Below are 23440 nucleotides of genomic sequence, written 5' to 3'. Positions count from 1 at the left end.
TGGGGCTCATGGAGTGGTGGTGACGGATTGGGGCAGGAAGGGTACCTACTCTACTACTTCCATTTACCCCACAACAGAATTCCAAGCCTGCTATCTGTAGGTTTCTTTAAGTTTTTTTCTATTTGAATTAATATTTTTAAGCCCTGGGTGCATGTCATGTTCGGCAGAGAGACCATCACATTATCCTGTCTTGCCCTGAGACTTCTGCTCGTCTCGTCTGCCCATCCCAGGGCAGGGACACAGGCAGATTTTGGCCTGAGTTGCCAACATTAATGTCAAAGCTCCCCTCAGCTTCTATAAAGCACACATAAAATTTCAGTCCTTGCTGTCGTATGGCTTATGAAGTATCACGCACATCTGTGACACTGTGAAGGCAGTAAATAAAACCAAGCAACACTCACTGCTTGTTTGGGTTGTTGACGTGTCAGGATCATGGTCTGTATGTCTGGAGAAGCTGAGCAGGAGGCTCAGGTGAAACCCTCTGGGAAGTCAAAATGATTTATAGGGCTTTTCCATCTCCTGCCCAGAGATTACTAATCTTTTAACAATAGCAGTATTACATTGGGCAGCTTACACATTTCTAATTTTTCCTAGTCCAGCTTCTTGTTCATGAACTCCCTCAGGCCCTAAGGAAATAATAAAAAGAAAGATGAGACTAAATGGGCTCAGCTGAATATCCAGCACAGGAGGAAGCCCAGCATTTTCCCCGGCTCCCAGATGTACATCTTGGAGAGCCAGCCAAACCACACACACTGGTGTCTTCCAGTACCTCCATCTGCCACATGGCAAGTCTTGGCAGACTTTTTCCCCCCTTGTTTCCTTTTCTAGAATAAAAGGGAAAATCTATAACCTACAGCTTTTTTTAAGTGCTCAGGTAAATCCTTTCTCTGCTTAATCAAACAGGCATTTTGGAGCCTCTGGTAATGCCCTGGGAACCACACTAAATCCTGAGCAGCCATTCACAGAAGTACTGATGCTACACCAGCATTTTCCAGCAGTTTGCACTAGACTGGCTCTGCTTCTGCACGTGGCAGGAATTTTTCCTACTGCTGGAACAGAAAAGTGAAAATTCTCCATAAACCAGGCCTGAGCCCAGCCAGAAATAAATATGAATACAAATATTGGGGGGAATAGTCTTTTCTTGGAAGTCAAGGGAAATCTGTCATGAACTTCAGGTTAGCCATAATGCCACTCCTGTGACTCAGCTGACAAGTTTATCTCCAACTGATATTTTCAGATCTTTTATGAAGAAGCCTATTTGAGGAGGGAGGGAAAGGGCAATTTTATATACAAACTCTGTGTCTGCATTTTTTTTGTTTGCTATAGATAGGAGCATCAGAAGTAGTAATGAGAAGAACAGCTACTAGTATTTCCAGTATTATTATTTGTCAACACAAGTACATCTAGATAGCAACTTTGGGGCCTTCATTAGCATAAAAATTGATGTATCTTCCTGTATTTCACACACATGATTTCACATCTAAGAATTTCAGCATGTGCAGCTAACCTGGGAAACATTTCTTCAAAAAAGACAAATAAAAGTAGGACAAGAGAAGAGCATGTGGAAGTTTGTCTGATGTTTTATGTCATAAGAAAACATTTCCTCAGATTTGAACAAATATAGTCATACTTAAAGAAAAAAAGAAAAAAATTTATCTCCTGCCAGCTATTTCCAGTAACTATAAAAGCCAGTAGCTTGATTCAGCTGCCTTTACTCAGTAAGGCATTAAACCGGAGGGAATCAAAGAATAAAAGGAGACGTTAATTCAAATGTTCATTCGTAATTTAACTGCCTGTGAAATGTTCCCTTTACTGAATGGAAATGAGGTTGCTTGGCCCACAAGCCATCCTTTTACAGTCTTGCATGGTTCACTTCAGAAGCCTCGATAAAAAAAATATAGAAAATACAATTTTCAAAGTGTAGATGGAAATCCCCAATGTACTTGATCTGACAGCTATTGCATTACAAAACAGAATTACTATTTTAAAGCCTTGGGCACTGGCAGGCCTCTGATGTCGGCTATATAAAACCACACTGACAGACAGTCATTACCAAGGTTAATCTCTGAGAATTAGGACAAGGCAGTCAGTTTTAATATGTCAGAATCAGCCAGGAGCCCATCTGTATGTACTATGGTCCTTACTTTCTTAAATCCAGTTATATAAGAAGATTTTTAGTTGGAAGTTGTAGGTGGTTTTCCAATGAAGACACAATAAAGTAGCAGTTGCCCCTTATTATTAATTAAATGTAGACCCTCAAGGCATACTTGCACCAAAGACCTTGTGGAAATAAGCATCTCTTAACTGATACCCAGCAGATCTGAAACACCATGGATGAAATTATTTTTCTCACATGTGGGGCTATTCTTTTTCCTACTGATATTTTTATTGACTTCAGTAGGAATGAGGAAAGGACTTAGAGCCTTTTGCTGTGGATGAGTGTGATTCTGAGCAGCAAGACACCAGTGTAACTAGCAGGAGACCTTGTTTCAGATTACTGTGAGAAATGTTGAATGTAACAATCTTTTGAGCAGAAATGACAATAAACAGACATTTTTATGAAAATCACATTGAGGGAAAACTTTTCTAGCTACGTATTAAACGGTTAAAGCAAATCAACTAACCAAACACCACCAAATAATTTGAAACAGCCATGGAAGTAAGAAATATTTGTGAAAGACAGGAGGTTTTTGCAGGAGACATAAATGGCCTGGCTCACCCCTCCCTGAAACTCTGTTGGAAGATTTTCTACGATGCCTTTTGGTGAGGGAAGGAAGCAGTCCTGTGTTATCACTAATATGCCTATGGCTATCCAGTTAGTATTTATACTTGCATCTATTACAACAGGTTTGTGCAAGTCATGCCATGTGCACATGGGGGATGACTAAATACGTACAACATGAATGAACACATTCAGCCAGTTACATAAATAGCAATATGGGTTCTTATGCGTGTGCAGGCACTATGGGACGTGGTGCTGGGAGGTGCAGAGACTCATAGGGACACACTCCCTATGTCTTGCAAAATCTCCCTGGGGCTTTCAGCATCATGCTCAGGGATTACATCTCCATGTCAAGGGTTGGCTCTGCCCCTGCCAAGCCAAGACACAGCAGAGCAGATGGATTACTAATAGGTAGCAGATAAGGTTACTACTCTGTAACCAGTTTGAACTGTGCCATGAATACACCCTTTCACGATAAAAATGCATCTGTAAGATACCAAGGTGAAGCAATAATTAAAGGACAGTAATTACTGAAATGATAGGACAGTTACATAAATGTTGGGGCAATGAGTGCTAGTATTTAGGCAGTTTGTACTTACTGGCATCATCCATAAATTCAAATTCACCCCCTAACTCAGCACTGGTTAGGTGGTACTGGTCAGGATCAGTCAGGGCGCTCAGCAGAATCAACAATACCACCGAGTTGATAATCTACAGAGAGAAAAAGGGAAAAGGGTCTGTGAAAGTAATCCATGAAAAACCTCTGGGCAGCATATACCCACCACATCCTATGCCAGCTATGCCAGAGGCTGTTTTCCAACTGTACAACTGTAGTATTTAACTAACATTGCACTTAATTTCTTTGGGTTTGTGTAAGGAGGACCTATTTTTTCCCCAAGTGGTGGCAGGAAAATGAAACAAAATGTGGATTACCTCTTTTCGTTCCGACTCTCTCCCACACCATCAGAAAAGCTGTTGCTGCTCTTTCAGATTATAAAACATATTAGCACATCCACTTCAGTTTGTTCTGTTGCAAAAACTAAAATCAATTAAAACCAATCATTTTGAGATTATTACAAATGAGTGCTGTAGTCAAGGATTATTAGCATGGCAGAGCTGGAATTTGGGACAGGCCTTGTGAAATTGCTAGATGATCAGAGGACCTGATTTTCTGGAAGAGGCTGAATTTTAAGAGGCCATGAGTGATGAGCTGATTACATGAGCTGCTAAATCAGGAGGCCTTGGGGGGGATGGGAGTAGGTGGCAATGTGAGCCCAATGTCTGATGCGCACATTCCTGTGTCATATGGCACTGCCTCACATACACTGAGGCCTTGGCTATGAAATGCAATAAGTGAATAAAATGCAAGAATACAGTGTCAAGTGATTCAGTAGAAGCGGATTGTCAAGCATCAGCTATGAGAGGAATGCAGAGGTAGCCAAGAGATATTTTAAAACAAATCTGAACAAAATGCTCACATCACTTTGAAGTGAAGAGGGCTAATTGCAGAAAAGAAGATTGCTCAGCACGAAATAACGCAGCCTGGCTAAAAGATTATTCTACAGAACCAGGAAGACAACTGATGAACAGGGAAGTGGAGAGAAGAAAGCTGATAATAGAGTATGCTGGGAAAGATGGATTTTTATTGCTTTGGTTCTCACTTTGAAGTCATCCTAATCTGATCACAGGTTACTAACAGCAACAAAAAGGTGTAGGAACACAGGCTATTATAAGACATAACAGGCTAGAGAATTTCTTGGGTAAGATAAATGCTTTGTGAAAGGCAAATTCCGTCATGTTTAGCTGATACCAGCTCTGCTAGCAATGATCTTTGAAAAACTGCTGACAATAGATTGAGTTCACAAGATGGGGAAAGAGCAAGCACAGTTTATGCCTTTTCAAAGCAGGAAGGTCATGTAAAGAATTCCTAGCTAGATTGTGAGATTTAAGAATAAAATAAACCTAAGAACTGACAATCAAGCAGTCTTCCCATTAGCACTTCAAATTTGCATGGTCATAACCAACAACCACCATGAGCTTGTTAAGGACAAACTGTAATTAATTCATCTTTTTTTCCTTCTCTGACAGGCTAAGAGGGCTTGTGGACAGGGAAAAGGCAGTATATATCATCTCTTTGCATCTTAGCAAGCCTTTTGACATTATGACATTCTCATAAATGAGCTAGGAAAACCTGGTTTGGTTGAAAGTGCAGGAAGGTGAATGCACAGCCAGCTGGATAGTTGTAATGAAAGAATAGTTGTCAAGGACTCAGAGCCAGTGTGGAATATATATTGATCAGCGTTTTCCAGTATCATTGAAAGACTTGGTATTTCAAGTCACTTGTGACTTGTACCTTTCTTTAATTTGCAGACAATGCCAAGGATTGTCTTGGACTTCGGGAGATAAGATTAAAAAGGTTTTGATCAACTATGGCAGAATTCAGACAATAGAGAACAATTCCGTACCAGCAAGCATAGAGCATCACATTTGTGACAAACTGCAGAACAAGAGGAGAAATAACTGAGTAGGTAACAGTTCCTCAGAAAGGAGTCTGGGTATGACAGTGAATAAACTGAACGTGACTCAGTGCCATCCCAATGAGCTCATCTTTGCAGCTACATGGTGGTGGGCAGTACTGCAGAAACTCAGGTATTAGATGCACAAGTCATCCTCCCACTCATCCTCCACAGGGCCTCTGCAGAAAGGGTCCAGTTCAAAGTCCTTCTAAAACGTACCAAGAAAAACCCCGGGGAGGATCCTGCAACAGAACAGAGCGTGATCAGACACCTGGAAAGAGTGACTGACAGGGAAAAAAACTGGGGTTGCTTAGCAAGGAGAAGGTGGAGGGAGATGCCCTTAGAGATGCCTTTTATGTGCACAAAGGCAAGGAAAAGAAGGAGGCAATAGACTTTTCTCCAGATCCTCTGGGAGATAAGTAAAGTAACAGATTTCAATTACAGTAAAAGGAAATTTCGGTTAGGCAGCCTGCTGAACAGTAAGAACAATCAGACAGAAGAAGAGATTGTCTGGAGAAAGTTAGAGATCTTTACAGCATTTTTTCATAGAACAGTTAAATAGCTTTGTGTTGGGAATGCTGTAGCCGTAGATGGTCTTGTCTTGACTTTGAAGACAGATCAGATGACTGTCAAGATTCAAAATGCTATTAAATTTTAACATTATGTATAACTTTATATTGCAATCCAGTTCTTGCTTTCTACTCCTTTGTGGAAAGCTAGAGGACATATGCCAGTAATAAATATGTTACTTAAGGAGAGTACTCAAAATAACCAAGCAATCAGAAACTATAAATGTATATAGCGTTGCTATTTTAGAGGCACACGAGTTTAATCTTTTGTACAGATATAGTCAGGAAGATTCATAAAATACTGACCTAGGCACTTTACTTTCTCTGTATAGATACATCCAGATTCAGATTACATGTTTGTCAGCATTGCCTCTAAGTCTCCGTATAAGATGCATTGTGTTTGCCTGATCTGAAGTCTGCTGTGGTCAGTAGGAATCTCTCTAATGCTCTTTAGTGCATCACTTTTCTGTTCTATCAAGTCATTCCTTTAAGATCCTCAGTGATCTCTGAGCACCTTCCAACTGTGCTGTTAGCAGTGCAAGTGAGATACACAATGTATTTATTTGCTCACCTTCTTGCTCTGAGAAAAAAAAGTGTGCACAGTTGGGTGTATTGTATTTGTTAGGGGTTTTCTTTTGTTTTGAAAGTGATGCGACCATTGAATTTTGAAAAATGCTTTAATGCATAAATTTAATGTGCCCAAAAACTTTCTGATGTAGCATCTTCCAAGGACACATAATCAAGGACAAGAGCACAAAGTGATTCCCTGTTGATATATGCAGCTGGTATGAGAGTTGAAATCTCTGTTCTAGGAAAAACAAAGGAGATTTTTCTGCTCTCTCAATAGGGCTAAGATTTCCTTCAAGATGTTTTTCATTACTTCAGCAACAAATAATGTAACCACTAACTAACAATGCTTAGAAAGCATTGTCATTATGCAAAGTTTCAATAAGCAACTAAGCCCTATACCTTCCCAATAAGATATGTCTTCCTTCTTTTATGTATAGAGAAACAGAAACATGTTCATGAACATGCAACAGGGTGGTGTTCAGTAGTAAGAATAAAATGCAAGATTTTGCACTATCAAGCCAGAACTGTGACCACTGGGTCCTGCTGCTGGTTATGGCCTTAGTGCCACCCAGAGTTAGAGGAGAGGAGCCCCGGGGCCACTAACAGGCCTTACTGGCCCTGCCCAGCCCCACCTTGGGCCTCCCCACACCCCTGCCCATGGCCCAGAACCCCATTTCCAGTTCAGCCTGGGCTCATCAGTCCCTGCCCCAGTGGCACCACAGGAGTGCTGGTCTGCAGCCAGGCTTCCTGGATGGACCCCTTAAATGCATGCTGTAGCTTGTCTCCAGCTGTCCCGCCGGTCTCATCCCCTTTTGCTCCTGGATGGGATGGCCCCTGGCCAGGGTTCATCACCTGCCATGTTGGGGGCTGTTGATGGACCCCATTATCAGCGCCCAGTTCTGCACCTGGGCTCAGGCCCTACAGGATGGTGCCCAGACTGCCCTAACGAGAGACCGGACAAAGATCCCACAAAAAGTCCTAGAAATGCCCAACTGTCCCCTTATCCTGATACAGAAATAAAATAATAATTTAAAAAAATCCCCAGATCTTGCTTCTCTGGCAACCAGATGGAGTACATCCAACTTCTCATCCGTGTAGAGGAGGAAAATAACCCTGCTTTGTAGAGACCCCAGAATGTACAATGAAAAGGGCAAAACAGGAAATATTATGGAGGAGATAGCTAGTCCAAATACTAGAGCATTACTTGGATTTCCTGCTCGGGGCTTACAAAACACAATTTCGGATTTGAGTAGAAGATATTTTGAACAGCAACTACTGTGTGAGAGAAGGTGCATGCAGGCATGAGGGAGAAAGGCAGCACGTGCTGAGACTAGGACTGGCACTGCCAGCCATTCATTGCTGCTGTTTCCATCTGTACTGTGATAAAGAACCAGCGGCCTGTGGAACATGCAGTGACTGTGATGCAAGGAAACCACCTCATGTCTTCCACAGATAGTATCCAGCCTTCAGAAACTATATAACGCCCCAAAATTTCAGACCTCTGCCACTAATGAGTGACTTGCCTTCTTTTGCACATCATTTGTTCCAGAGATCAGCAGTGAACTGTGGTGACCCGTGGAGATAAAATGCAGGGGAGGGAAGGTGTCAGGAGCCACTGCATCAACAGGTGATGAGAAAATGAGTACCACAGTAATTCCAGACCCTTCACAGAAGTGCAGCTGCATGGTATCTATCCCAGCTTATCTAAAATAAAATTAGTTCCAGTAGCTCCTAAGAACATGCCTTTAACACAGATCTTTAGCCAATTCCCAACTTGAGCAGACAGAGAAATGCTTAAGCCAGCAACTTACACAGATGTCCATAAGTACTAAAACAATTGTCAGGAGTTACAATGGCTTAATTTTTACTTGCCTTCCTCCTGTTTACAGTGAAGAGTTGAAATACAATTGCTTTGATAAAGGAGTTTAGAAGAGGAAATATTAAGCTTACTTTAACTTGACGCACTGCATTAAAAATACACCAATGTTTCTATTGAAGTCCACAGGGTCCCCTCTACAAATATTCTACTACAGTTCTCCCTAATGTGGTGAAGAGAGATCTTTTTATTTACAGGAAAAGGTGAGGCAAACCCCCTAGCTTTATTTATATTGAGGATTCAATTTATAACTGACTCCATGCATGTAATGGTCTGGATGCTGTCTGTGCAGTGAAAGATGTATGTACACTTCTGTGTCTGTTCTTAAAGCCTCACTGAACTCAAGAGAGATCCACTTAAGCACACTCCTTAAATCTCTACATTGGTGGAGAACTAACTCACTGCCTGTGCTCCCTGTGCAGGGCCCTTTATGGTTCCAGAGAGTTGGTTAAATGACAGTGAACACCCCAGGAAGACTTAGGTATAAAACTTCAATACTTTTAGATAAGGGGAGAAAACCAGAAAACTTGCAAAGATAAACTCTGTTTTTATGATGTAGAAAATAACGAAGAAATAGATTTAATGAAAACACAGTCATTCTGGGTTAACGTCCCAACTTTCTGTAATCTGTATTAGTGAATTATAATACCGTGATTGATATGGGCAGGTAGTTACCAAAAACATCGCTGTAGTTTACTCTGTAGTCCCATACCTGGCAGAGTATGACCTACCAGATGAAAGAGGAGATGATATTTCTGAACAAAAATCGCTGTGACTGAGCAGCAAATAACAGCAGAATTCTCTGAGGACTTTGAATGGTGAGCCATCGCAGGGTGTTCCTGACCAAGGCTCCTACACCTTGGCCAGGTTTTGAACTGGCACACAAAATACTAGCTTATTTTTAATACCCCACAAAACTGGCAGGGTTTAGTTTGTTGCATTCTACAGAGATACTATTGAAGCAAAGTTGCCAAGGATATTAATTTTACTAGTAAGAAATGCTAAATGTTTGTAATATAACTGAAGAAAGCCTCAAGCAAAACCCTCATACCATCTATCTCTCTTCAAAAAACTCAAGGTAAGTTTATGACTCTAGGTGCTTGTTCTCTATAGAAACTAACCCCCAGTTTTTGCTCCTTGAAACTAAACTAGCAACAGAAGAATATTTTATAGTACTTGGATATTGGAAGTCAGTATTACTATTAGAAAAAGTAAGAATGTATGCAAAATGCACAGTTAAGCTAAGTCAACATCCTTAATTCTCCCCATTTACCTTTGCCTTCCCACTTGGCATGTTCTTTGCATTTTTCTTGCTTTTTTCTTTTAGTGTAGAAGGTATTAATAAAAGCAAGAACACTTGTTCATTAAGAGGACGCAAGAACCCTACAAAAGGAAAAAAACATATCAAGTTTGGGATCTAACTCTACAGTTCAGGGTAGATTCGCACTATCTGGGGTGCCTGTCCCAAACTTCTCTGTTAGCATTGATGATGAGTTAAGGTTTATGATCTATTGCCCTGTATAGGCAGATTTTTCTATCTGTTCTCTCTCTCTCCCTGTTAGGCAAAGTGTATTTCTTTTCTGAATTCTGATTAAAGAGGAAACAAGGAGGCAACTTTAGCAATAAAGGTTTTACAGCTGTCTGACTGCTGCAGAGAGCAGGCAAACAAGGTGAGCAGGGACGAGGTGTCCCCCTGTGTGCCCAAGTTCCTTTACAGATCTCATGGCAAAGAGCCAGTCACCTTCCCCCCCAGGGCACGTAGGACCCAGGAGCTACATCTGAGCACACCTCAGTCAGTGACTTGAACTCCTTAGGAGAGGAGGAGTGGGAGAATCCTGGCTGTCAAAGTAGATATCTCTCTCTTTTTTTCTGCTGTGTAAGCCTTCCGCCTCATGCTAATGAAAATGTTTCAACTCTCCGGTGCTGGGGGACAAGCTGCAGATGTGTTAGCGATACACAAATTAATGAATGGTCCAAGGAAGGAAACCCAGCCACACTTAGTTATCTTTTCACCCAATGAAACATAACAGTCTGAAGGGAAACAGACTGTCATGGCCACATAAATTTGGCTTAAAAGGGAATCCTTCAACCCTTTCACCAGCGAAACTCATTATCAGACATTATTACTGAAGCCAAAAGGTTGGAGGAATACAGAAAAGGATAAGCTGTTTTTTCAGGAAATGCAAGTACTTAGTTGTATTACAAAGCATCTTAAAACCAGAATATAAGTCTTCCTGCTTCAGGTTATTGCCCAACCTTAAAATAATAGGAGAATAAAAGAAAATGTTATTCCTGCAGAAGCTGTTCTTTCTTACTTCCCTGTGTGTTTTCTCAAAGTGTATGTTTCTGGCTGCTACCTGAAATACTGCACTGGAATAGGGAGACCATTAGTGAGATCAGGAGTAGCAATTAACTTTTTATGTTCTTTAATCTGGAGAAGACAGAGTAGAGTCTGCAAATCTTGTTGCTTATTTTTCCATATTACTCATGAGAAGTCAAAGAATGAGCCAGGCAGGCTCAGACTAGCATATTGCAAAGTGCATGTTATAGAAAGCATATAATAGAAAGCTGTGTAAAATATTTTAATCAGACTTTATATGTAATTGCAACTTTGATTATTATAATGACACTAAGCATTGAACTTTAAAGGCTGTGCTGATTAAATTGATATAGGAAGTCCAGCATAATTTATCAGCACTATTCTGTACAAATGACTCAACTACTGCCTACTGTCAGCCTTTTAACAGTACTAAAACCCAAACCACAAGAGGTCTGTTATTAATGAAATATGGTAATGGCTAAACTTATTAAAAAAAAAAAAAATCCGATAGGCTGTGCAGAATGCACACTGGAGGTTTCTTCCTCCCTAGAGATAGAGTTTCATTTGTTACATACTTAATCTTAGTCCTTTCATGGTTTAAGGAAATAGGATATTTGTATAGTTTATCAGTGGATTCTTTGCTACTTTTACACTGTATTTAAAGAAAGTTGCACCTGTATCTGAGGAAAGTCCCGAAAATGATTGCTGAGGTCTTCTGCCCAGCCCTGGAGAAATATAATCATACACCCATGTTCAAGTTATAATGTTGCCAGACCAACTCACAATTTCTACTAAAGCACATCTTGGTTCAGGATGCTATGGAGGGCTAGCAAAGAATTGGTATGCATTAAAACCTTATAGAAAATGAGTTGTTCAACTGGCCAGTTGGGATTTGTTTGGTTTCTGCATTTGTCCTTGGCTTCCAAAAATGGGTTTTCGAGTCTTGCAGGTGACTGTGAGAGGTTGAGGGCAGACTTGCTGAAGTGTCAATGTTGATGTGAGTTGTGGCAGCTCCCTTGGGTCTGAACCTTAGTGTGGACTCGTCACAGAGGATGGGCCAGTCAACGCAGCTGTAACTGAGCACCTGGGCTGGATTGCCCAAGGCAGCTGGTGTGTCTTACCCACACCAGCCCACAACGCTGTCTGTGCTCAGACTCACCTCTAGCCTCTTTGGACACATGTTTCTGCACTGGCGAGAGGAGTGTGCCCCAACTTTTGACAGCAAGCCACATATGCCCACTTAACTAAAAAAACCCACCAAAACACACTAAAACTCTGATCTATTATTCTTATGTAGTCACCACAGGCAACATCCACAGAAGCCACGCAAGGGCCAGGGCTGTCAGCAGCAAACTGCATCCTTGCATCACCCTGCAACCCAAGGCAGGGAATTAGTTATGTAAGGAGGAAGCGGGTACACCACGAAGGATGGTACAGTACAGATAATTACTGAAATAGTAAACAACATGATCACACGTATCCGATCTGCCCAGGCACAGCTGTTTCACAGTTGGGAAATGCACCTCTGCAAGGTGAAAATCTCCCACAAACCTGTGTTTCTGCCAAAAGCATTTGTCCCGTCTGTTTTAAGTAGCTTAATATATCTCCTGACAGAAGAAGACCTTGCTCAGCACAAGCAAGCAATGAAATTAAAAGCGGCAACAGCACTTTAAAAAGCTCTTCTAAGGCAGAGGACTAGGATGACAGTAGTCAGAGCTGGCTGCAGACATCCGAAGGAGAGCAGACCCACAGGAGGTCCAGGAACAGTGCGCTAGGCTCAAGTCCACATTATTTCTTCAGTGATGCCTTCCTGGCAGATTCACTGCCACAGATTGACCAGGAACACTCTGCACCTTCAGCAATGAGTGTGGTTTTTCTTTTCCTATCCTGCTGTTTGGAGATTTGGGGCTTTAAACCTCCAGCCCAGCTGCACAACAGCCCGGAAACTCCTGTGCAGATTTTCAAGCCATGGACACTTTAAACTTCCAGTTTTACAGTCAAAGTATGAGCCTTACAGTAAAACCAGAGAAAAAGAAAGCAATCAAGGAAATTAATTCCTGGCTATTTTGCAACATCCGTTCCATATGTCCAGGAATATATAAGACTAATTGCATTTTCACTGACGTCAGCCTAATCAACGATCAGTTTACTAAGCTTAATGTGTTCTCTTCTGGCTCACTAGGAGATACATATTAACCTTCAACAGCACTTCTAAACATATTTTACTTGATTAATGTAATACCTCCTCTCCTTTCCATAAATACATTCATGATTTTTGTATAAAAACCAAATGTAATTATAGCATACTGAACTCTTAATGGGTTTCTTTCCTTTAACAAGCATTTATGTAAACTTTGCTCCTCTTACAACCAACCATCTGGTTTTTCGCTGGAGGGAGACAACTGTTCCCTGTGATGCCAGAAAATTTATTATCCAATTGAAGGCCTTACTAAGAAAAAAGGACATTTTACAAAGGTTTGCTTTTTCTGAATTGATAACTCTGTTGACTAGAAGAGACAATTGTGTCATTATCCTGGGCAACTGATGCAGATTATCAGCTATCATTGCAATAATTCATATACTCTGTGAAAAATCCTAGTGTGGTATTTTGGGATATAAAGAAAAATTGCATATGTAGGGGGGTTAGAGCTTAAAGATGTTTTAAGAAATCCTTCTGTTGTGTTACTGACTAATAAATAGTTCAGTAAACACATGGACTGTCCAAAAGATGCTTACAAGAAATCTTATCCCTCTGATGACTTAAAAAGTTTTTTTAAAAAAAACATTAATAAACACACCGATGTATGACAGAGACTGGGGAGGACTGACAAAATGCTGTTTCTGCTACTCTCTGCAACACAGCAAACACACAAACCTGGCTATTTTCACTTGGAACAGAAAGCACAGGTAACCTGGGATACGGTGTACCGATGCATCCATCCTTTTTTCAGATAATCATTCTGGCCTGTTCATGGATTGATTCTGTCACCCAGAGGTGAGTGATTAGGGTCTTTGTAACCTGTTTTATTGATTATGCAATCTAAATTTCTCCCATATGGTACTTTATTTTGTAATTGAACTGAAGAGGATCTGAAGCATGAATTGGAGATAGGAGGTGGGATAAGGTCCTGCACTGAAGAAACCAACCTGGGTTTGTGCATGGTGGGGAGGAGCTCTTTAAGGAGTTCTCCAGAAGCCATTCTTGAAGCACTCCAACAATTATATTGTTTAACACTCTCTCTCTAGGTAAGTTACAATGAGAATGTGGTTATTGACAAGATCCTTCAGGCAAGATATATTTTGTTCATGCTAATGATCAGTGCTGGTCTTTATTCTTTGCTCTATCATGTCTAAAATGAATATATATGTTTTCAGTTTCCTAAGAAAATACTATGCAGGCCCTAAGCAGATATTTGTGTGCAGGATCAGTCATTTATTTCCCACTGGTCTTGAAGAAGAAAATGAAATGGATGCAATCCACTCCAAGAGCAAATACCCTAAACCTCCTCTGATTGCAGTCTCCGTTGGATATTCAACATGTACATCAATCATACAGGGAAGCCTTTGAAAGTAGGATTCATATTTTTCTTTATTCATGATGAATCCCAAGTTTTCTCTCCACTTTCCTCAAGAGCAAGCATGTGCCCAGGGAGTCTCCAATGAGTTACTTGGGAATGTTACTAGTTTTTTTCAAGATCTCAGCTTTCATTTCATGAAAGGAAGTACAGTCAATTAAAAAAAAAAAAAAAGATAATTTTATGGACATGGCACTTGGGACATAAATATTTAGTCACTGCAGCCGTTCCCACTACAAGAATTGGGTATCTCAAGTAATTTCAGATTATATCATGACCCCTTCACCTGCCAGTGGAGAAATGTCACCTGCTGCTTGCCACTACATGTCCTACCAGGGGATGGGAGTTAGCCATGTCATTGGCACCACACAGCTCTTCCCCCTGAATATACTGCCCAGGTCTGGGCCATGGAGGGGCAATTACCTGGTGAACCTACAGCGAGCCCCATTCTGCAAGACTTCTTTCCCCAGTGCCACCAGTATTGGATTGTTAGTGGAGGTGGTAAAAGCAGCATGGCCTGCAGTTTACCTGACCCAACGTCCCAGCTATACGACACTGGCGTGACACGGGAAGTGACATCCCTAGCTGATACGAAGGAGCAGAGCCTTCAGTGAGCTGGCTGGTATACAATGACCAGTCATATGGAGATAAAGTTGGAGATCCTTTATACTTAGCCCATTTCGTTCCATATAAAGGCAAAGAAAGCTAACTTTTTAAGCAAAACACAAGGCCTCATACTTGCATTCATGCAAATTCCCACAACCTGGCACTGGATAACAAAGTTTCCAACTCCCTGTAACATCAGGCTTTCTGATGGTGCACTTTGCCCCTTTTCACAATGTCAGATCTTTTTTAGTTTTCAAAATCTCCCGATTCTCACAGGTTCATTTTCCCTGAAAGGGCGTTTCCACCCTGTGCAGGAGATCCCCGCTTACAACTCCTTGCTGATGTGAGCACTCTCAGACAGTGTAAAGGTTGCAGGAGTGAGGACAGAGCAGCTTGGAAGGACACCCGCATAGGTATATTTTGTTCATATGAGTAGCCAGTGCTGATCTCAACCTCCTGCCAAGTAAGCCAAGATTTCAGTAATCTTCTAACTGGTATTTAAGCACATTGCCATACATACTGTTTTGCACGGGACTCGAAAAAGACAGGGAAATAAGTGCGGCCCAGTTGCAAAATATATACCTTGATTCTCTTTTTGACATCAGGTCAAGTGCACTCTACTGATCTCAGCAGGGTGGTCACCCTGTCAGTCAATGAGGCCATAGCAAGCAGTGCTTTTCTTTTGCTTTACAATATAAAGAGGCCGCTTTTTCACCCATTAGGACTCAATCCTTTTATTAAAAATCGACTGGGATGCAGGCAGAAATTACGCACGCTTTCAACTATATATATCCAGAAAAATCCAGAACTGAAATGTCACGAACTAGCAATTCACTCCGAGCTTTCCACAAAGAGCAGCTCGGACGCTTGAAGCCACCGGGGCTAAAAACTTCGGCTCGCTCCGTTCACCTTCTTCCCGCGCGTCCTTCCGAGGGAGCCGCACAAACTCCATAACCCTCCGTTCTAAAAGCTTCTCAGCCTTCCATTAGTTCTTAATTTCCGCCCCTCTCTGCCGGGGCCCCGGGGGGTGGCGAGGGAGGGGGGGGCTGAGCCGCGGACAGCTCCGCCGGGGCTGGACAGCTCCCGCCGCGCCCCGGGGCCGCCCGCGGCTCCCGGGGCTCCCGGGGGACGGCGGGGAGCAGCAGCCCGTGGCCGGGGCGCTGCTGCAGCACGGCGGGGAGCAGGCGGCGCTGGCCACACCGAGCTCAAAAATGAGAGCTCCTGCTTCTAATGGGGTGGGCGGGGGGGGTGTTGTGGGGGTTTTTTTGGTTTGGTTTTTTTTTTTTTTGGGGGGGGGGGGCGGTGTTTTGGTTGGTTTTTTTCCTGAACTGATGCCTTAAAGGTTCATCTTCTCCCCTCCCAAGTCAATGGGAAATAATTCCCGTTCTCCCAGATGGTGCCAGTGGAGCCTCGGGGTGTGCATAAACCCCACTGCCATGTGCCGGGAGAGTGGAAAATCCTTCCGTGACACTGTCAGCACATCTGACGTTGTCGCTTCTCTGTATTTTAGATAAAGAAAGTGGAGTCTGTTTACTCAGGAAGAAGACGTGCTGTGTTTATAAATGCTGTTACCGATGGGGATGTTATTCTGACTCACTGGTACCGACTGGGTCACTTGGAACTGACAAAAATCCTGGCTTTCCCCTGGACTCTGGCACCTGGGGGAGATCAGAACTGAAGCTGGCTCGTTTCAGCAGTGCCTTGAACAGCACGCTGATACAAGTCTCTGGAACAAAACTAAGCTGCTGGAAGCGACTTCCTCATTTTCCTTATTTATTTTTTTTCCAAAATGTGACACTTGTAAGACTTTTGTGACCCCAAATGTCTCTGCGTCATTACTTGCGACCTCTGATTTCATGTTATAATACAGAAAAGTGTGAAGTCCATGCCAGTGGGATAAAAGATCAATAACCAGCTGAACCAAACTGGTCCTCGGGTTTTGCGATAAATATTAGCACCCAGCCAGTCATATTGCTGCCATTGTAATCTTCAGCATAAGGTTTGTATTCAGCACTGCAGCACCCCCTCTTAAGCTTTTCTCCCCAAGGCAGCACACTAGTTCCTGAAGAGCAGGCTGTTCCACAACCCGATTAGATATTCTTTTCAGGAAATTTCCTCTAGCTGCTCCACCCATTACAAGTTACTTTCTACGTTGAAGTACCTGAGTGCTCTATGATCGTATGTATATTTTATTATGTGTGCTATATTGCAGCATCATGCAATGCTGTATTAGGTTATATTATTCTAGATGCAGTACCTATGGCTCTACCAGGAAGAAACTACTGAAACACGATAGCTGTAGAAACATTAGCATTCTGAGATCCGTTATGTTCTAAAATAGAGCAAAGTTAAATATTTATTTCCCAGCTATTGATACTTTATGAGACCATTGTAAGTGCCCTCAGCTGCTGGGCGTGTGTTGGAAATGCACACAGCGTTCCTCCCCCTTACCTACATGGAAAGCGCTCTCATCATGCAGCCCTTATGACTCCCCATGCCCTCAGCTCCCCACTCTCTCCACTCTTTGTAGCATCCCAAACATCTGATTAAAAAATTAAAACTAAAGAGCTGCAACATCATCCTGGAGAAATGCACTATTTTTTTTCCACTTTTACTCAGATATGAAACTCTGCCTCCTGAAATTATACTAACTCAAAACTGGTTCAACATGCAAAAATGTTATTTTAAAAGCCTGCCAAAACTTTTAAGCTACTATTCTTCCCTCCTTCAGAAGCCTCTACTACTGAATCATTGTATTCATAGTCACAGAACTAATAAAACTTACACTTCACAGGTAGCGAGATATGAAGAAGCAACAGGAAAACTATTCATTCTCTAGGGGCATGTTTTTCCTTCAAATAATTTCCTGTAAAGCATAATGGCAAACAGTTTACAGAATATATGTTTGTGTGGAGAAAATCAAAGGGTGTTTTGTTTGAACTTTATTTGGGTGGCGAGCTATGCAACCACCCAAACTGCATGCAGAGAAAAAATTTGCCACCAGGACAGTATCTGTTTTTACGTAAACCATCAATAGCACATGGTAACAAATCATAATTGTTCTTCCGAGATAAAACAGTATTTTTGTATGTGACTTCGTAAACCAGACCTTTCAACCAGGGTAGCTATTTACTCAACAAGCTACCCCTCCCTTACTTATTGCTTCCTAACTTTATAAGCTAGCAAAAGGTTTAGTGTTTATTATCAACATGCATCTAAATTTCTATTCTTAATAGTTAACCTTAAAAATCTAAATATTTGCAATAGAGGAGAAAGCACAGAAAGTAACGTGCACTTTGACATGTTATGACGTATTGTCAGGTTGAAGTTATTCAGAAATCTGCCCTGAAAAATTTATGAAAGCAAAAGAAGTACAAAGAGGTGTAAATCAGGAAATACCTGCTAGTTAGAAAAGAAAATTTGAAAACAGATTTTTCAGAAAAATACTATGTGGAATTGGGGCACTGGTATTTAAGTGTTAGTAACACAATAGGTAATGAAGTCTAAAAAGCCATCAGGCTTTTCTTTGTAGCTAAGGCCAGCTGATGCACTTACTTCCCTCTTCCTCAGATATCTTTAGGTCCACTGAACAGCTAAAATATCTGTATCTCTGTCTTTGTGGAGCCAATGTGAAAAGGCTTCATTCAGCTGAAGGCAAAAAGAAATAAGCATCCTGGAAGAAATGTTCAAAAGCTTTCAGATCATATGAAAACTTATTGAAACTTCATTGCGGCCAGGCAAAGAGGGGCATCTTTTTCAATACTGTCAGTATTCCCGATACCGGAGACTGTGGATATTGCATTTAACTATATTTTATTAAACCGGGAGCAAGCAACAGTTCAACTCATGCGCCATTTTCTCAGAGGTGAAATATGTATTTTATAGGATCCAGAGAATTTTATAGGATTTCTAGGACATCATAAATGTCAACCTAGCCTTTTTATTACGCCGATTGAATTTATTTAATGAGCTGTCCTACAATGGAGGCCAGCCCCGCATTTTTCACTTGCTTCTGAAGGGAATTTCAGCAGTTAGCAAATAAGCCTGGGTCTAATCTGCTTCCGTCTGCAGTCATTTGAAAAATGATGCTTGGCAGACAGTTCTGCGTGGCCTTGGCATCAGACGGAGGCTGATTTCTCACACCAAGGGACGGGGAAGACTGAGCAGGCTGAGAAGTGCATCTACATAACCCAAAGTGACGAACCAGCTCTTTTTAGTCTTGTGACATGCTTGCAAACCCTGTGACTATGGCAGGGCCGGCTCTGGGAAAGCTGCTTTTCCTGCATTGCTACCCAAGGGATTGAGAAAAGATTGGCAAAGACAGGAGAGGAACCGAGGGCTTAATGTGCCTCCTCCTCATCGAGTCTTTCCGCTGGCTGAAGAACCGGGTGTTGAGCAACGCCTGGGTCCGATGATAACCCATTAAAGCTGTGCCTCGAGGGTCAGTTCCTCACTCACGTCCTATAACCCTGATGGAGGAAAAAAGTCTTTCTAGTACCTGAGAGCAGCTGCCTGGAAGCTTTCAGCTCTCTGCCAGGCAGCCCAAGATAGCACTGACAAACAGTTATCCGACAAACAAGGAACAGCGGTGACGAGAACACCCGACTTCTTCAGGAGGCAGCGACCAGAGATGACAAAACGAGATTTTTCTGCGCAGTGTGATCAGGGTCCGGGCAGCCTCGCTGGACCTAATGCGCCAGCGGGGCCTCGGTGCTGCAGTCAACCCCGGCCTGAGAAACACGGCAGCGAAGTTTGGGGGACGCCCCCCCCCCGCCAGGGATCCTCGCTCATCACCTTTTCATCTGCCGAACGCCTTTTTGCTTGAGCCCCTGCTGAGCCTGCCCGTGCTCTGCGTCCCCTGCCCCCACTCCCCTGGCCCCTAAACACACGCACGGTTCTTTTTCCCGATTTAGGCCGAGTCTAAACGCCTCACCGGGTGGGGGGGGGAACCCCGCGCCTTAGCCGCGGGGAAGCCGCCCGACGGAGCTCGCCGAGCGTTACGCTGCTAATAATAACGTGACTCCTCGGAGGGTTATCTCCCAAAACCGCCCGAGCTGCGAGAGGCAGCCTTAGCTGCTGCCACGGGCATCCCCCCTCCGCGGAGCAGCAGCTGAGGCTGCCCCTGCAAGCCGGCGCCGAGCCACCCGCGGGGGGGACGCCGGGGACACGCACACCCGGGGACGGCCGGGGAGCGCTTACCAGGTACCAGATGCCCAGGATGATGGTGCCGGTGCGGACATGGCAGCAGAGGCAGCAGCTGTTGGAGTAGAAGCGCGCCCAGGGCGAGCTCAGCATCTCCGCGGCTCCTCCGGGCTCCGCGCCGCTCCGCGCCTCTGGCCGCGCCGCGCCGCGCCGCTCCGCGGAGGCGGGGCCGGGGCCGGGGCCGGGGCCGGGGCCGGGGCCGCCCCTCCCGGCGGGCGGGACCGAGCTCGGAGGCAGGCAGCCCAGGCGGCGGCGGGCGGGGATGCAAGTCCGCGCCGGCTCCGCGGGAGGTGGGCGCCCCTCTGCAGAGCGCCGTGCCGCCTTCAAGCCCCTCCGTGGCCGCGCGGGCACCGACGCCGAGCAACCCACTTAAAAACCCCAGGGCGCTGGCGCAATCGCGCCAAAGCACGGAAGGATTTTAAAATACTAAGTTGAGGGAATTCTGCGGGCCGGCAGCCTGGCGGCCTGCGTCCCCCCGGCGTGTCACGGACGGTGGAAAAGTGCCATTCTGCTGGTGGTCCTACCCCCCCTTCTCAGGCAGGGCTGCCCCTGGAATTAGCGGGATAAGAGCGAAGCCGCGTCGGTGCTTCCTTAGCGAAGCTTGTAGCTTGTTGTGGGAAAATAACGGAAGGCTGGCGAGGCGGGTTGGAAGCACGCTCAAGTGACTCGCAGCTGAGCTGTCAAAAGCCGCATATAGCCTGCTAATTGTTGTTCGGTCTTGTGTGTTGGACGGGTAGAAGGTCTGTGTTTAGGTAACATAGGCCCGCGACAGACTCGGAGGCACCCTACCGAACACGCTTGAGATTCCTGCCCTGCTGCAGGAAAGCTCGAAGCACGGTGGTAAATTACGCCTGTGCGAATCCCTGAAATACAGGCAAACCCAGCAGGTTCAGTAATCCTCTAGCATGGACCGAGCTCCACGGTGTCTGCGTCCCCGCTTGTGTGCCTCTGCCTGGGTGCTGCTTTGGGGATCCCCCGGTTGGCAAGGTAACGAAAATAAATTTACTCTTGGCGTATCATCCGTGGTTTTGTGGTTGCTCCTGCATCCTGCCTGTGCTGGCTCACACACTCGTCGAGCAATTCTTGACTGGCAAACCAGTAGAAATAAAACTCCATTTCGCTATAAAGATAATATTGGCGGAGATCATGGAATGCTTTGGATTTGCCCCAAATTCCGAAGCCGTGAGCATTCATTTTCTTTCACAGTGTCCTCCTAATCCACTCCCAAAGTTGCTGCTACTAAGGAGGCTGGAATTGCCTTGTGTAACTGATGCACAAGTTAACATTAACCTCTTTGGTACTACCTGTAGTTAATGCCCTGATGGTGGTGGGGGCAGCAGCATTAGGAGGAAGGACTCAAATCTGCGTATTCAAGCACTGATGCGCATAGAAGCTAAACTTCCTACCACGCAGCTGACTTTTCCATATTTTATTATTTGAGACTTGTATCATTCTCCAGAGGAAATAACGAAGAAAATTCTACCCGGAATTCTGTATGCCTAGCCTGACCCTAAGAATAATTTATTTACTGCCGTCTATCTTGGCTTCCTACCAAATCCCACATTTTATCACCAAAACGTAGCCCTAAAAAAGTGCTCAAATGTTTCCCTATATGGTTGCTTTGGGGCTCTTCTTTATTTCATACATACATCTGCACAGAATGGGAACTCCAAGATAAAAGCTAACTTGGCATGGAGGAACATTTCTAACTATGCCTTATCCCTACTTGTAAAGCCACTATAGTAAATTAAATTAAAAATACTTTAAGTATGACCTTTATATAACCTCTGTCCTTAGCTTGTCCTTATAAAACTTTCAGGGGTGTTGGGGATTTTTTTGTGCATAAAGAGAAAAACCACTTGGCACTGCATTTATAATTTTGACTAGATTGCATGCATAAGCCAAATATTGTATTTTCAAGATTCATATCAAAAAATAACATGAAAATTCTAGTAAAATGAAACATACATATTGATGAAACAAATATTTGAGTGGCCAAAGGCAAATCCCAAACAATGTGGTCGAGACTATCTCACCGGTAACCTCGAGAGACCTTGTCCTTTAATACCAGAAAGTAAGCAAGCTATAGAGCAAACCCTTGTATGTACACCTTGTAAGTGTACGTGGAAGGTAAAAGCATCTGCTTCGTGAAGGTTAGCTGACCAAGGACCTGCCCTTTTCAAAGCAAAGGGGATAATAAGTAAAAGGGGATGTGATAAACGAGGACACACAGATCCAAACCTGGTAGACAAGGGACAATGGAGACAATGCCAAAGACCAAAACTCTCCGGTTACTGATTGATGGGCCATTGAAGAGCTCCAGGCGCAGCTTTGGAGACGGCCACCTGGACTTTGTAACTGATAAGAAGGCAAACAAGAGGACCACCCACGAGGATTTGGGTTATTTGAAGGGGACTTTGCAAAATGTAGGAAGGAATGATTAGGAGAAGGGGATCGGGAAGGAGCAGAGTGGGGATCAGGCACAAAGGGGTGTAAAAGGGGTTGGTCACGTGTAGTGTACACTTGTCTGACTGAGCCTTGTGCCCGATCACCCTCTCTTCTTATAAAACCTTTCGTAACTGTTTCTCTGTGTACTCTCACTCTCCACACAGCATGTGCGGAGGCTGCAAGGAGTAAGTGCCAGCTACTGGGGGGATCGGTGTGAGTGAGGGGAGCGAGGGGCTCAGTGCCGGAGGCTGGAGCGGGATCATGGGTCACAGCCTGCGTGCCTGGGGCTGGCTGCTGGGGGGGTGAGAGTCTGTACCTGTCCCAAACCGCGTGTGTACGTGTTATTGGCTTGCAAATGTCACGCTGGACCAGCTGGTCTGTACTTAGGTCTTCTGCAAGTCCTACAAGTAGGAGTCACAGCTGAAGGCAGCACCTTGTCTGCGGCCATTTGCGTAGCTGTCCCTGTCAGTGTCCTGTGCCTGCAAATGGGAAAGCAGCAGCCACATCCATCAGCCTGGGATGGGCCTAACAAGCTGGGGCTCAGGAGCCGGGCAGGAGGAACCCCAGGGCCCGGAGCTGCTGGAGGCAGTAGCTGCTTCTAACGTGCCCCAGCACAGCTCTCATCTCTGTAAGGAGAAATTAACAGCATGTCTTCTTTCGCTTTCCCATCAATGGCTTTAATCTGGGTAGCTGCAGAAGAAAAAGGAAGGAAGAATGAGAAGGTGAACATTAATTACTTCAGAGCAGTTTCCTGTATAATTATTCATTTCCCTTCAAAAAGCCTGATGGGAAAGATCAGGAAACATCAGGCTTCATATCATACTCCTGATTTATAGGCAACTGTGGTGGGTCTGCGTGGCAAGGTTTTGGTAGCAGGGGGCTACAGGGGTGCCTTCTGTGAGAAGCTGCTGGAAGCTTCCCCTGTGTCCAATAGGGCTCTAAGATGGACCCGCCGCTGGCCCAGGCCGAGCCCATCAGTGACAGTGGTAGCGCCTCTGGGAGAACAGATTTAAGAAGGGAAAAAAAAGTTGCAGGG

The 23440-nt window shown here is 44.0% G+C and overlaps 1 protein-coding gene across 1 annotated transcript in view; it reads right to left on the bottom strand.

The window, feature by feature from the left end:
• Positions 1–20146, bottom strand: part of LAPTM4B (lysosomal protein transmembrane 4 beta) — a 63767-nt gene extending 43621 nt beyond the window's left edge. Inside the window, exons 1-2 of the mRNA XM_049825381.1 lie at positions 19954–20146; positions 3322–3433 (exon numbers count right to left, since the gene is read on the bottom strand). Coding sequence (XP_049681338.1) covers positions 3322–3433; positions 19954–20049 — 208 coding nt within the window. The 5' untranslated portion in view covers positions 20050–20146. The remainder of the gene's footprint in view (positions 1–3321; positions 3434–19953) is intronic.
• Positions 20147–23440: the final 3294 nt, after the last annotated feature.

Source organism: Accipiter gentilis, chromosome 2, assembly GCF_929443795.1.
Source record: "Accipiter gentilis chromosome 2, bAccGen1.1, whole genome shotgun sequence".
Taxonomy (NCBI): Eukaryota; Metazoa; Chordata; class Aves; order Accipitriformes; family Accipitridae; genus Astur; species Astur gentilis.
This window is presented reverse-complemented; position numbering and strand designations above follow the sequence as displayed.